Raw genomic sequence first — 15,168 nt, 5'->3', positions numbered from 1 at the left:
AAAGCTTGACTGAGCCTAGAGGGTCTGTTTACATGCTGGTTTACATGGATTTAGGCAGTAATCCTTCGGCAACTGTAAGCCACTTAACATGGGTGCTGGAAACATGGTTGCATGGGTCCTTAGTTCTCAGGAAAAACAGCAAATTTAGGCAGGATCTCTCCATAGGGAAACTCACATGGCATCTGGATACACCTACAAATGATCTAAGAGAATATGACCAAGATGGAACCTAAAATGTCTTCAGTAAGCTAATCTCAGAAGTGACATCTATCATTTCTGCCAAATTCTGCTGATCACGTAGATTAATGAATGGTATATAATGAGAAAGAAGGTTGTAGGGCTTTAAATACTAGGAGATGGAGATCAGCAGGGCCATCTTGGAGGCTGGTTGCCAAGCCAAATGAAAGTGGAAGCAGGAAAATTTGTTAAAAGATTACCATAACTGGTCTAAAGAGCTAGTTCCAGGACAGCCTCCAAAGCCACAGAGAAACTCTGCTTCGGGGGAAAAAAAAAGATTACCATAAGCTACTGTAGTAGGTGTGGCAGTTTTTATATCATGTACCCTGCTGTAGGGTCTTTACTAGGTTGCATATTTCTTCCCAGGCTGCCGGCGGGATCAGGATGGCTATTACTGGATCACTGGCAGGATTGATGACATGCTCAATGTATCTGGTGAGAGTCCTGTATCCCCTCCCATTTCATTAGTTCTTTCCCCCTTGCAAATCCTAGCAAAAACTTCAAAGGGAGAGCAAGGACTATCCTACTTTGAAACTGTGGTGTTGAGTATGGCATTCAGTCCTGGGCCTAGGATTTGGAGGAAATGTATAATGCACACTAGGATGCTCCAAGAGAGGCTCTAAGATGGTCAAGACATGCTTGGAGGTGTGCATGTGAAGAACGAAAGCCTTCCCTATTTGACCAGATTATGTCAGCCCTGTGGGTGCAATGGAGCAAGAACAGGGGCAAGGAAGAGCTGAGATCCCTCTCATGCATTTCCCTTCTCTTGACAAGGACATCTTCTGAGTACAGCAGAGGTGGAATCAGCACTTGTAGAACATGAGGCTGTTGCAGAGGCAGCTGTGGTGGGCCACCCTCATCCTGTGAAGGGCGAATGCCTCTACTGCTTTGTCACTCTGTGTGATGGCCACACCTTCAGCTCCACCCTCACTGAAGAACTCAAGAAGCAGAGTAAGGAGCTTTCTGGGGCAGGAACTGAAGGGCCTGCAAGTTACTGGGGAGAGGCTGCAGCAAACTACAGACTCCAGGGGTCCTGTGGGGTGACTGGTGTCTTCCCTTAGTCTTTCTTCACTAGTCTTCACACTGGGATAATAATAGCCAAGAGCTTTAGAAAACCTTCTTTGTGTCACCACTGGGATCAGTGCTTTAAATGCTTTATCCCATTTAATTCCTATAATTACCTTCACGAAATAGATCCTGTTGTTACTCTAGTTCTAAAGATGAAGAAACTTCAGGTGCAGAGAACTGCTTGCTCAAGGCTATGCTGCCAGAGGTCTGATTTAAACTCTAGCAGGCTGATTCTAGAGAAAGAGCTCCATGGACATGTATTAAAATAAAACAAAGGAGTAAAGAGACACCATGTTAAAAGAGATTAGGGAACAGTAAACTTCAGAATGACTCTAGGCAGAACTTTAATCAGCTGGGGAAACAAAGTCATGGCTTTAGAAAGTCTGGCTAAAGGCACTGAAGATATGTTTGATAATTTGTTGGTTACAGTTAGAGAAAAGATTGGTCCCATTGCCACACCAGACTATATCCAGAATGCACCTGGCTTGCCTAAAACACGCTCAGGTAAGTGTGGAGTCCTCCAAGGATTGGGACGGGCTAAAGCCCAGTGGTGGCAGGTGTGTGGATGGGAGTCCTTTAAAGAACGGGATCAGTAAGCACTGTTACCAAGTAATCAGAGGTGTATGGGTTACCAGGCAAAATCATGAGGCGAGTACTCCGGAAGATTGCTCAGAATGACCATGACCTGGGGGACACGTCTACAGTGGCTGACCCATCCGTCATCAATCATCTCTTCAGTCACCGCTGCCTGACCACCCAGTGATCACGATTCTTGTCCAGGATTTCCCTGTGTGTGGCTCTCCAAACTTCTGCCCATCCACCCTGCACGCTGCCCCGGAGTACAAGGGCCAATGCTGGTTTACACTTTGTTTGAAACTAGGGAGACAGTTTCCTAGACTGCCAGGTAGAAGGGACAGGGCACAGGTCAACCTCAGACTGATATGCTCCTGGACTACAGAGAGGTCTCCAAGCCCAGAACAGATACTTAACACCATGTCCTCAACCACAGTTAGCTAGTCAGAGTGTAAATGAGGGCCGAGACAGAAGCAGGGCAGTAGCTCTAACCCTTTCAGCTTTCTAAAGAGCACCAGTTCTTATCTTGGTCAAACCCAAGCCTTTCGAAATGACAGCTTGTGAGTCTATGAATGATTATTTTTTAAAATTCTTTATTGCTTCTGTTCTGAGTCTGAATTCTTTGCCAGATGGTAGCACTTGTCTGTTCATTTGCTAGAAACTGTGTGGGTGGGTTCAGTCTCCAGAGGGTTTTCATATCATCTGTCTCATTGAAAGAGTAAGATATGCTCTGTTCCTAGAACCAAGGGAGTTAACGTTCCTAGTCCTGCCCTATGAACAGAACCCTGCCCACAAGGGGCACTCTTGAGTGAAACTTTCTTTCCTTGTACTTTTTGTGCTCAAGACTAACTGGTGTAGGAATAAAGTTCATGAGCTCAAGAAGAGAGTCGGCTTTCTAAAGTATCTGTGTGTTCACTAGCTGCTCTGATGTGTGTAGCAGATGGGAAGAGGACTGCTATTCCCCAGACTGCCCCAGAAACCTTCATTTGGGCAGAACCAGGCAAAGCTTCGCCCTTAAGCAAGAGCGATGGAAGCCAGCACAACTATGACGTCACATCAGGGGTACTCCTTCTTGGGACCCTATCTTGACCCTATAATCCTCTGGAAACATTAGCAAGTGACTAAGAATTAGGACTTCAGGGTCTGAAACCCATGAGACCCCCAGAGCAATCAAGTCACCTTTCTTGCATATCCACCTCCCATGGGCTGCCCTCCTCCCCTTGATCCATGAAACAATGAATTGTTGTATCATCATTGTTGCTTTATTTAGGGCAGAGCTGGGGAAAGTCTATGCCCTCCTACCCACTTCTTCCTATCACTCAGTCCTACCCCAAGTCAGGCACTAGAACCTGCTGGAAAGGCTCACAAGAGGGTAATAAGATCTGCAGGGCTTATGGCCTTTACCTCAAAGCAGCTTCCTTCCCCACACTCCAAGATCTGGGGATCTCCAGAACTCTTCTAATGGAAGCATAACTCTTCTGGTCCTCAGATGGAAGGCTGAGAGAAGGTACCCAGGATTTTCCCTTCCCTGAAGACCCTGGAGGTCTATGGAAAAGACAAGTTCCCCTAAGGTGGAGACAGGGGTAGCCCTCAGGAATTAGGAGAGGAATGTCAAGTACAGGGGATAGAAGGTCTCTTGAGTGAAGTGCAGGATGTGCCCTCATACAGGGTAGGGGTTGTCCAGGACTGCCACTCCTGCGGCCACACCTCCATCTGCATGTTCAGTGGCTTTGGTCCGAAGCAGATGCCCCACATGCTTGTTCATCACAAGTGTTGTTCCCTGTCTGTAGAAATGGGGTCAGGAGACGTACAACATTAGGAAACTAGGCCCTTCTCTGGTCCCAGCTGACTGGCAGATTAGAAGTGGCTACATTAAGAAATGCTAGGACTTTAGAATCAGATTTGGAGTTGTATCCTAGCTTGGAAATTATTAGCCCTTAAGCTTCCTAAAAATGTCCTTAATTTAAAATTGAGAAATACCTCTTATATTTCAAGATGATCATATGGATTAAATAAAGCAAGAAAAAAGCATATAGCATGATTCAGGTGTACATTTATGTCCTGGGCTATACACTTCCGATAACTCAAGGTGCCTGATGACAGAAGGAATAGTAGTAAGGAGAGTAGCAGTCAGAATGCTGCAAGTGGTTAGAAGGGGCATTTGTTGTAAGGGGAAGGCTGTTGTGGTAGAAGGCATGGTAGCATTTGTGATGTCTTTACCTTGCCCTGACCTTTGCAGGAAGTTACATTAGGGCCTTGTTCCTTACCAATTCCAAAGTCCTCTTTTCTTCCTTCCTCTTTTGTCTTTTCTTTATTTGAAATAGGGTCTCGCTATGTAGCCTTGGTGGTTCAGGAACTCAATGGCCTCTAACTCATAGATATCTGCATGTCTCTGCCTCTTAAGTTCTGAGACAAAAGGTGTATACTATCATGCCTGCTTTCTTCTTGATTCTTAGTATTCAAATCCAAATTCAGAAGCCCCTCAGTCTTTCAAAGCCACTGAATACCCTCCTCTCTCTCACCTTTCATGGGAATTCCCACTGGTTTTAGAGCTGGACCCAAACTTTCATACTCTCTGGAGTCTCCTATTCCTTCTGTCCAACCATCATTTCTCAATCCTCTTGGTGGAATATGGAATGTCCTTTACAGTTATAAAGCATGTCTCTTCCAGGATTTACTTGTTAGCTCTGTGGAATGGGTAAGTCTTGGGTCCTTGGCCTTACTTAACAGACAAAGAGACAGTTATAAAACTAGGAACTAGCAGAGCTGAAACTGCAGTCCAGGACTCATGGCTCTATTCAAGATTCATTCTACACTTTCTTGGCTGGCACTCTTGTAGGGAAGTAGTAGAAGGAGCTGCTCCTGACTAGCTTACCTGACATAGACTCCAAAAATACCCAGTTCTGAGATACACTGGACCACTCGGGCAGGGCTGCCAGGCCGTAGCAGGCAATTCCCAAAAGGCTCAGGTTCAATCTTCTCCATGAGGATATAGGAGGCCCTCTCCTCGCTGTCCTTCAGCTGCTCCAGAGCTTGCACCATTTCCTCTCCATACAGGTTATTACCTGCAATTAAAATGGCCATCACACAGCACACATCTGGCTTCTGAGAAGGAAAGGTCATCTTAACAAGAAAGCTCTTACACACGTGAACACACCTGTCACCACACTGTTCTGCCTGGTTTGCCCCATCTATGGTTCCTCTTAAATGTCGGTATTCTCTGGGCCTGGGAAGATGGCTCAGTCTGTAAAGTGTTTATTGTGCAAGCACAAAGATCTGAGTTCTGATCCCCAGAACCCATGTAAAGCAAGCGTGGGCACATGCATCTGCACCTCTCCCCTCTGCTGGGGAAGTGAAAGGTGAAAGGTGAAAGGTAAAGAGAGCTGGACTCCCACAGCTGCTGGCTAGCTACTAGTCTAACGAGTTGGTGAGTTCCAAGTTCAGTGACAGACTACTAAAAAAAAAGGTGGGGAGCAATAGAGGAAGATATCAACCCCTGCATCCACATGTATGCACGTATGTGAATATACATACACACATGTGAATACACATATTCACACACAAAGATGCTAAGGTTCTCTAGGAATTCTCTACCCCTGCTCTGCCCTCTATGTACTTCTGTTCCTAAGGTTTCATCTACACTGCATCACTCTCAAATCTTTAATTCACACTGTTTGTTCTAGAAATCAGAAGCATGTACCATAGGTCTCTACTGCAAACTCAGCATATCCAAATGAAAATCTCTTTCTGCTAGAACTTGCTTCTCCTGAATCTTCCTACTCCTAATAAAATGGAAGGCTTCCCTGAGTCCTATTTAAGTTCACTCTCCCTGTTACCTATGTTACTATCTCAGAAATGTCTCCATCTATGCTCTTGATTGTCATAGCCCTAGCTAGCCTGAGCCTCTCCATGGGCCTCTCCTGTGCCTCTCTTCTTGACAATGGTATCAGCCTTCTTCCATGGTCTCTGTCACAAATATTTCCTCTCATTCCAATAAACTTATAAAGGCTGAAGCACTAAGCTTTACAAGTTTTCATCATTGCTAAACCTACTTGGATCCTGGATAGTTCATGTGTCCCTTCCCACTTGAAACTTTAATGGCTTCCTATCTCAGTTATGATAAAATACAGTTTATGGCATATATTTGTGTCTATCTGTGTACTCACCTATGCATATACATGTGGAGGCAGACACCGATATTGAGGCATCTTCTTCAATTGATATAAACCTTACTTTTTGAGACACTAAGCCTGGAGCCCAGTTTCAGCTAGACTGCCTAGCCAGTGAGCCTCCAGGATCTGTCTTCCTTTGCCCTCCACCCCCAAAGTCCTAGAGGGAGAGATGCCTGCCATCATGCTTGTCTTTAAGGTGGAGGTAGGGATCCAGTGCTTGCATAGTAAACACTTTATTGACTGAGCTACTTCCCCAAGCCCAAATTTCCTGAAATATTGTCAGTGCTCTTTATAATCAGGTCCCCAACAGTCATTCCCAGCCCATATTCCTGCCATCTCCAACTCAAGCCTCATCAACCTCTAGTCCAATCCATGGTCCACTGCTTTTGCTTAAATGGTCTTCAGTTTGGAATGATCTTACCCCTTTTTTACCTGGAAACTCCTACCTATCCCTTAAGACCCAAGTAGAAAATCAAGTCTGTACGATAAACATGATCCCTGCCCTCAAGGAGTTTCACAGTACACAGGAATACAGCCAGGTATTCCCTTAGACCTTCCAGTATGCACCCATTCTGTTTCTCTATGATCTTACAAACTAAGGTTGTCCAAATTCTCCAGTGTTCATCTAATCCCCTTTACTCCACAGGGCTTGCTTCCAGGGTGCTGGGAGATATGCTCCATTCTGGGATCTGTGTTGCTTTCTTTTGTAACCACTAGGCCTGAGACTGTATCCACATCAAGTGCCAATAAGCACTGGCAATAGAGTCTTTCACTGGACAGCTCTACAAAGGAGATTTACTTACCTCCACCCTCTCTCTGGGGCTTCAGCACAAAGTGGTTAGGAGCAGCAAGGGCTTCAGCAATGGCCTGGTCCCCTTCTTCACCCTAATAGGAAGCAGAAAGTAGTCACTAGAATTCAAGCTAATGAGGCAGCTGAGGTCCTGCTGATCATGCAGAGTGGCATCAGGGAGAGGGACAGCAGGGAAAATAATTGTAAATTCCTTTAGGCTAGACACTCCAATCTGGATGTGACCGTTAACTCCATTGAAGCACTAAACATAGAACAGGCCCTTTAAGTCACTTCCCTGGGTTTCTATCGTTATCACAATCATTGCTGAGGAAATGGATTTAAGCTCCCAGATTCTGGCCTCAAGGCTCAAGTGTTGTTCAGAGCACCAGGATGTGAGTCATAATGCCAACTGTAATGCCAGCTGCCCTGCATCCTTCCCAACACACTCAGGTCCAGGTCTCAGCTATGTGGCTATGGTAGGAAATACACACTACATACCATGTCCAATGAATAGAGGCCAGCAAAGGTGGCACGGAGGCGGGCCACAGCCTCAGGCTGTCCTGGGAGCAGCTCTTCCAGCAGGCCCACCCTGCTCAGTTCCTGCTGCACCTTCTTGGTCCCAGCCAGCTGTGTGGCAATGTCCGGACACTTGGCAGCACATGATCTCTCTAGCAGCAGACGTGCTTCCCAGTTCTGCAGAGGTAATAAGACCAAAGGGCCTTTACTGAACAGGTGCCAGGCACTGTGCCTTTTAATCTTCAAGCTGACTATCATTACAACACCCTTGTGAGGCAGATATGACCTCGAAGTCTGCAGAATTCTTGCCTTTAGCGAATTTGTGAAAGCAAACTAATCCAAGTTCACAATTAAATGGGAATTACTAACAAGGAAATGGCTTTGGGGAGGAGGGACAAGGTCTCACAGTGTAGCCTTGTCTGGCCTGAAACTTCTTGCTACATAGAACAGGCTGGCCTCAGATTCACAGAGATCCACCTGCCTCTGCCTCCTGAGTCGTGAGTGGGATTAAAGGCGTGGGCCACCACATCCAGCAGAAAATGCATTTTATAAGAGAATAGGAAAATTTGTGAGCTTTTCTCCCCACATCCCTCTCTCTTTCACCCATCCTATTTTGTGAGACAGAGTCTCACTTGGTAGCCAGGCTGGCCTGTAACTCCCTAGGTAGCCTGAGCGGTCCTTCTGCCTCAGCCTTCAGAATGCTAGATTTGTCACTTTTTTAACAGGATCTGATTATGGAACCCAGGCTGGCCTGGGACTTTCTGAGTGCTGGGATTATAAACACGTGCCACCACACCTGGCTGGATAAGGTTTGAAGGGCACGGGACACTTGATTATAAGCTTAGCTTCTTATTGTGCTCCAAATAAAATCCAACACTTAAAAAGCTGGTTAACCATATAACCTTTAGTGGCCTTTTATCCACTAAAGCCCATTCCTTACCATGATCTACAAGATCCTGTGAGACCGAGTTCCCACTGGTTTTTCATCTCATGCTGCTGCTTCCAGCTACTCCCCTAACTACTGACTCCCATATTCTAGCCAAACAAGTCTGCAATTATCAAATTTCATTCCTTCTTCAGGGCCTTTTATGTACCCTTTTCTTTTGCCCAAAATTCTCTGCTTTTTGGCTTTTTCCATAGATAGTTACATCCTTCTCATCCTCAAGCCTCGGTTTAGTTACTTTTCCCCTGACCATTATACTTAATGTGGGGTTCCCCACAACCCTCTATCTTTTCATCCTGTTCTTTAGGTCAAAGCCAATTACCTCTCAACTAGGGATCCCCCCCAAGCTGGGTATAGTATTACATATTTGATTTGTAAGGCTAACAGAGTATAGTATTACATAGTTGTAATGCTAACACTCAGGTGATTCAGTAGGGTCTTGAGCACATAGCAGCTCAGTTACAATAATGAGTTCCAGGGCTATAGAATATGAGTCTGTCTCAATAAACATAGCAAAACCAAAACTCAAAACATCATCTGTCTGTTGCTTTTCTTTCCGGTGCTCATCTCTCTGACCCGGCTGTGTAGTCACCAGAGGAACCAGACCCGTGGTGTCTACCTTGTTTTCTATTATTTCCCCGCAGCAAAGCAGTTTCTGACACTTCACAGTACTCAGTGTCTGTTATTGTTACTCAATGAAGTGCAATTTGAGTAATTCCCTGACAATAGGCAGTCTGACAGGTGAAACTCACTGGAGAGTGGGTCCTCGGGCAAACAGGATCATGTGAACAAAGGCCTGCAGCTGGCTAATCACAGGTTGAATAGTCCTGTTGTATTAGGAGCTTAGAATACAAGATACAGGGAAACATCAGAGGATCATGCCTCGGAGCTCTGGTCCCCATCCTCAGGCACTGGGTAGAAAATTGCCCTTGTCAAGATTACAGACACCTGTCCAGATTACAGATACCTGTCCACAGCTGGATCAAGGCTGAAGCCTAAAATCCCAACCACCCACCCAGGGCTGTCCATAGGAGTAGCTTTACCTGATCCTCACCAGTCATCTAACTCCTGGCCTGCTGTTTTGGTCAGAGTCATAGAAGCCCATAACAGAAGACTAGAAAAACATCTCACAGAAGCACAGAAAGCAAAAGTTAAACCCAAGCATCATCTAACAAGTCACAAAAGCCTTGTAGCTCTATGTCCATGTTCTAAGGGTAAACAAACTTTTCTACACATACCACTTCCTTTCCTTTGTTAGCACACCCTCTCCTCTTCTGCCTCTGTCCTGAATCTTGGATCCATTTCTCTTCTCTAGCCAGCAAGTTTTCAGTACTCTAACCACTTCTCTGGTCAAAAGGACGGTCTCTAAATCTGTCCTTTAGCTGAGCTGTCTCCTGTAGAGCTCAGTCCGCAGGAACTCTAAGTGAACTATAAATCTCATTTTCAAGTGTAGCTTGAGATGTAGCTTTGAGAAGCTGAGAGTCGGGCGGGGGTGGGAAAGCTACTCATAGCCATGACTCTCAGATCACCCATAGTATTTCATAGCTTCTGTTCAGCATTTTAAAAAGATTTATTTTTACCTTATAAACTTTAGAGTGTTTTCTGTATACACGTATGTGTACTGTGTGTGCCTGGCTCCTGTAGAGGCCAGGTGCTGGGTCTCCTGGAACTGGAGTTACAGATGGTTATAAACTGCCATATGGTTGAGAACCAAACCTGGGTCCTCTACAAAAGCAGCCCAGTGCTCCTAACTGCTAAATCTCTCCCCAGCCCTTATTTCTTTTTTTAAATCCAGGAAAGCAGGGATGTTCAGCCTTTCCTCCATGATATAGATGCCAACAGTGGGAGAGAAGAATAGCATATTCAGAATGTAATGGTCTGAATCAGAAATCCTGGAAAATTCTTGTGGGATTTTAGACAAGCCTCTGCATGGCTCCAAACCTTAGTTTCCTCATCTGTGTAATGGGGATAATAACAAGTCTCATAGGATGGCTGTAAGAATTAAATAAAATGTATAGAAAGCCAATTTTGAAGCTACTTGGTAGTTAGCAGATGAGGTAATATCAAGGTTGTCACTGGCTCCGTATTGGTAATTTCCCACTTTAGCCACGAGCATACCTGAGAACATGATAAAACAAAGAGACCACAGAAAAACCTTTCTGAGGGCTGGAGAGATGACTCAGCAGTTAAGAGCACTGGCTGCTCTTCCAGAGAACCTGTGTTCAATTCCCAGCACCAACATGGCAGCTCACAACTGTCTGTAACTCAAGTTCCAGAGGAGGTAGCGCCTTCATACAGATTTACATGCAGGCAAAACACCATCACACATGAAATAAATAAAAACTTTAAAAATATACTTTTATTTTATTTTATTTTTAAAAAGCTTCCTGTTCAGATAAATGAGAATTAAGGAAAATAAACATGGTCAGGGAAGCTGGGCATGACGACTTACACCTGTACTGTCAGCATCTGGTGGCTGATAAAGGAGACTGCCATTCATTTGAGGCTACAGAGTTTCAGGTCAGCCTGGGCTACAAAGGGAGAGTTTGCTCCTCCCTACCGGAAGAAAAAGCCACAGAAAAGAACAAATTAAGGTGGGTGGGTGGGTGGCCTGGAACTCAGCTAGTGAGGGCTGACTGTACCCATCTCTTCCTAGATCTTTGCTCAGAGTTGTTAAATTGGGTAGCTCAAAATTACACTATGGAAGTCAGCAGTTTGTTTGCCAACTTATCTCCAAAAAATGTGTGAATGGCTAAAACACTACAGATAGATTCCTGAAGATTCAGACCCTAAAGACCTTGTAGAGTGAAAACTAACACAAAGCCTGTAAGAAGAAAGGTGTTTCCAGCAGCAGATCCCCCCCCCCCAAGAAAGAAGTGAGTCATAGTTGTGACGCCTGAGCTGGGTTTCTGTGGAGCTCTGGTAGGTCCCTGGAGGGAGAGAATGGTCTAATAGAAAAATACTAACCTGTGAATTATACTGACTGGGCATGTAGCCATCTCGGAAGTAAACCACAGCAACTTCCTGACCATCCCTGAAACAAAGGATGAAAAAAAGCTTCGGTATGAAATTATTACTGATGTGCTCAGGGGTTCAGTCTATTTCAGGATACATCAGAGTACATGTGGCAGCCCACAAGGTAAGCCTGGGAAAGGAGGGGTTTACTAGAATTAGTGCAAGCAGAAACCTAGTACTTCTATTAAAAACCGGTGTGCAGCACACAGTGCTTTAGAATATTCTAGAGGGAAACAAGAAGGTTAGCATAGGTAAAATTAAAAACACACATATCCAAAATTTTGGGACATGCAGAAACTTTAATTAAAATAAGTTCTTCCCCGTTCCCTTGATCTATTTTATATTATCTAGTTTATCTAATAAGTAAACTAGATACTTTGTTTTGTTATGATAACAGCATATTTTGAAATATCTAAAGTGGGATTGTGAAAGTCCATGGAGGCTCTTAACTTTCTTGTTGCTTTGTTTTTTGAGGCAGGGCCTCTTATATCCCAGGTTGACCTTGAGTTCAATTTATACCTGAGAATGAGCCAGAGCCCCAGATGTTCCTACTTCCACTTCTCAAATGCTAGAATTATAAATGTGTGTGTGCTCTCACGCCTGGCTACATTCTTTTGTTTTTACACCGACTCTCACTATGTACTTTTCTATGTACTTGGAACTTTCTATGTAAACCAGGCTGGCCTAGAATTCAGAGATCTGCCTGCCTCAGTCTCCAGAGTGTTGAAACTAAAGGCATGTGCCACCATGACCAGCCCTGGCTAGGTCTAACTATGTAAATTGCAGTACCACCCCAATATGTTGTACTAATGCTACAGTGTGTTGGCCCATGGGAAAAGTAGGACCTGGCTTAGAAGACAAATCCAGGCTACAGACCAGAGAGTGGTAACCAGATGGATTAGAATGAGTCTGCAGCTCTACCCACCCAGCCCAACTGCTCAGGCCTGTCGACCAGCCACAAAGAGAGGCAAGAAGACTTTTAGAACCTAAGGTTATCTTGAAGGATGCTGATGCACTCATCCAAAAGGTCAACAGTTGTGATATAACCCATTAGAAGCAGAGCATGGCTAGGCATTCCTAAAATTTCCTGTAAGGATGAGATATTTCAGAAATTAGGAGAAAGGAAAACAAGCTATCATATTTCCCAGAAGAAAGGTTCTTTAGTGACAGGAGGTATCAAGAGAGGTTCTTAACCCAGCTGTCTAGTGGCTCCTTGGGGATGCTTACATGAACAGCCTTCGGTTTTGGTCTAGAGAACCCCTTTCAGAGACATCTTCAAATTTTCGCCGGATTACATGGATGTTCCTGGAAAAGAGAGGTGAGAAATCAGAGGTAATGGGTGTGGTGTTTTGAATGGCCCTCCACTTGGGGCCACACCTGAAGGTCTCTTCCTTTACTTGCCTGTCCAGTAGCTCATTCTCTATGGCACGCTGGTCAAATATGTTCCTTTCTTTCTCTTGAGCGATCAGTAGCACCACAGCACTAGAGAAAGAGCACAAGTGAGAAGGGGCTGCTACAGAGCTTATCCTTCCTGCCGCTCCCTTAAAGTGAGGTAGGAGCATGGTTTCTCAGTAGTCCTGCTGATGCAGGCTGCAACCCCAGCTCTTGGGGCGGGGTGGGGGCAAAAAGATCGTGAATTTGAGGCCAGTCTGGGCTACATAGCAAGACCCTGTGTCAAAACAGAAAGGAGGGACTGAGGAGGTGACTCAGTCAGGAAAATGCTTGTCATGCAAGCATAAGGACCTGAGTTTGACCTCCAGAACCCACTTAAAAAAAAAAAAAAAACAAAAACAAAAACAAAAAGATGAAGCATGTCTGTCATGCCATCACTGGGGAAGCCGAGACAGGGGGAAATCTGGGGCTTGCTGGCAACCTAGTCTTGGCAAATTGATGAGCTGCAAGTTTAATGAGAAACTCTGTCTCAAAACCAAGATGAAGAGAGACTGAAGAACACACTACACATTGACCTGGCCTCCACATGCATGTACACACAAGACAAGCAGATAGACAGACAGACAGAGACAGAATATAGCTTCTTTGCAAGAACAGATGATGCCTCAAGTTAGGATTGCCAGGGGCAACAACACATTTCTTTAAAACAGGAAATTTGGAGGTGAAAAAGGGAGCCTCTCTTGTCTGTTCTCTATGGAAGAAATATTGTAATGATGTCAAATATCTGTACAACTTAAAATTGAGATTTAAAACCATCTAACCAACCGGGCGTTGGTGGTGCACGCCTTTAATCCCGGCACTCGGGAGGTAGAAGCAGGCGGATCTCTGTGAATTCCAGACTACCCTGGTCTACAAGAGCTAGTTCCAGGACAGCCTCCAAAGCCACAGAGAAACCCTGCCCCCGCCCCCCCAAAAAACCAACCTCACCCATTTTTTCCCTAGAAGACATCTTGAGCCATATATGATGGCACACTCTTGTGATCCCAGCACTCAGGTAGTGAAGACAAGAGAATTAGGAGTTTAAGACTGACCTGGGCCAGTGGTGGCACATGGCTTTAATCCCAACACTTGGGAGGCAAAGGCAGGCAGAGTTCAAGGCAGGCAGAGTTCAAGACCAGCCTGAACTGCAAAGTGAGTTCCAGGACAACTACGGTACAACAACACAGCAAAAAAAACTAAAACCTATTTTGAAAACAAAAACAAACAAAACAAGACTGGCCTGGGCTACACGAAACCGTATCTTAAAACAAACAACAGAAACCCTAGCACAGTGATACAGTAATTCAAAAATCTGTCTGGGAGAATAAACACCAAGAATGTTTTGTAAATCAACTCAGATTCTAATGACTGCATTATCAGACAGTAAAAGGATCTGATCCAAGAGGGGAGTTCTTAGATGAAAAAACAAAAGAGCTAAATGGAACTCTCCAGAGCCAACTACAAACAAGCCATCGTCTCTGGGGACCACTCAGCCAGCCTGTGATGTTCACAGGGCCACATCTGGTCTCACAGTATTAACAGGATCACTAAGGCTCACTAGGCCTTCCTGCTCCTCTCTGTTTACCCACAAGTTCCCTAAAGAAGCAGGGGCTTGCACTTTGGCTTACTATTCTAAGTATATATTCTGACCTCCTTCGTTGATTGGCCTCTTAATCTACCTGGGCTTTTTTTTCAACCTTAGCTGAGCCTCTTAGTCTAAACTGTGTTCACCTGACTTCTTTCTACTTGGCTAAAGTCTCTTCCAGCCTGCCTCAAGTCAAGAGGACAGACGGGACATTTTAGCTGAAAACTGACTTTAAGCTGGGACCTGCAAGACAAAGTGGAAGTGGTTTTTCAGAAGCCATCTTGCCTTGAGAGGCCCAAGGGCTTGCTCTTCATTTTGTACCCTGAACCACTCGGCTCATGGGTGTTTGGGGTGGTTGGGCAGGATGGCATCCCGCCCAGGATGGCTCACCTCCAAGAAGAGGTGAAGGAGGAAGCCTGAAGGCTGGAGGTTAAAATGGAATTTCAGACTCTGGCTAATTAAGTCAGCTTTTCCACTTGCCAAACCTTGGGAGCCAGACTCAGAAAACACATTCTACCTCCTACTGCCTTCAGCTCTGAGAAATTTGGACTTTGTAGTTGTCAGTTGAGGAAGGTGAACTGGAAATAGCATGCTGGCTGGGAGAGAGGACCCAACACTCTTAGTCGGGGCTCTGCCAGTGACTTGTGGTGTCCTTGAGCAGGTCAGTCAGCTTCTTTCCCTGAGCCTTAACTGTCTCATCTATGAAGTAGATGTGTTAATCAGATCATATGTCCCGATCTTTTAATATCAATAATCATCCTTCTTCTACTCATTCAAACTATAGGCCCTGTATTTTACTGTTGTTGTCTTAAAGACTTAGTTTTATTTGTGCATGCAT

The 15,168-nt window shown here is 44.9% G+C and overlaps 2 protein-coding genes and 1 long non-coding RNA gene across 9 annotated transcripts in view; 1 reads left to right on the top strand and 2 right to left on the bottom strand.

Moving 5' to 3' along the window:
• Acss2 (acyl-CoA synthetase short chain family member 2) overlaps positions 1 to 2,764 on the top strand; it is a 46,087-nt gene extending 43,323 nt beyond the window's left edge. For all 5 annotated transcript variants that reach the window (XM_027421379.2, XM_027421380.1, XM_027421376.1 and 2 more), the window contains 4 exons: positions 604 to 672; positions 1,012 to 1,188; positions 1,735 to 1,809; positions 1,941 to 2,764. In XM_027421379.2, coding sequence (XP_027277180.1) covers positions 604 to 672; positions 1,012 to 1,188; positions 1,735 to 1,809; positions 1,941 to 2,068 — 449 coding nt within the window. In that variant the 3' untranslated portion in view covers positions 2,069 to 2,764. The remainder of the gene's footprint in view (positions 1 to 603; positions 673 to 1,011; positions 1,189 to 1,734; positions 1,810 to 1,940) is intronic.
• Positions 2,765 to 3,118: 354 nt separating this feature from the next.
• Positions 3,119 to 15,168, bottom strand: part of Gss (glutathione synthetase) — a 31,994-nt gene continuing 19,944 nt past the window's right edge. For all 3 annotated transcript variants that reach the window (XM_027421385.2, XM_027421386.2, XM_027421388.2), the window contains 7 exons: positions 12,716 to 12,796; positions 12,542 to 12,619; positions 11,267 to 11,333; positions 7,339 to 7,533; positions 6,854 to 6,935; positions 4,754 to 4,943; positions 3,119 to 3,662 (listed from right to left, as the gene is read on the bottom strand). In XM_027421385.2, coding sequence (XP_027277186.1) covers positions 3,539 to 3,662; positions 4,754 to 4,943; positions 6,854 to 6,935; positions 7,339 to 7,533; positions 11,267 to 11,333; positions 12,542 to 12,619; positions 12,716 to 12,796 — 817 coding nt within the window. In that variant the 3' untranslated portion in view covers positions 3,119 to 3,538. The remainder of the gene's footprint in view (positions 3,663 to 4,753; positions 4,944 to 6,853; positions 6,936 to 7,338; positions 7,534 to 11,266; positions 11,334 to 12,541; positions 12,620 to 12,715; positions 12,797 to 15,168) is intronic.
• On the bottom strand, positions 3,912 to 4,747 carry LOC118239094. Its single transcript, XR_004770605.1, has 2 exons — positions 4,401 to 4,747; positions 3,912 to 4,284 (listed from the first exon to the last, which is right to left on the bottom strand). It is a non-coding gene; the product is annotated as an uncharacterized LOC118239094 (long non-coding RNA).

This window comes from Cricetulus griseus, chromosome 6, assembly GCF_003668045.3.
Source record: "Cricetulus griseus strain 17A/GY chromosome 6, alternate assembly CriGri-PICRH-1.0, whole genome shotgun sequence".
Taxonomy (NCBI): domain Eukaryota; kingdom Metazoa; phylum Chordata; class Mammalia; order Rodentia; family Cricetidae; genus Cricetulus; species Cricetulus griseus.
This window is presented reverse-complemented; position numbering and strand designations above follow the sequence as displayed.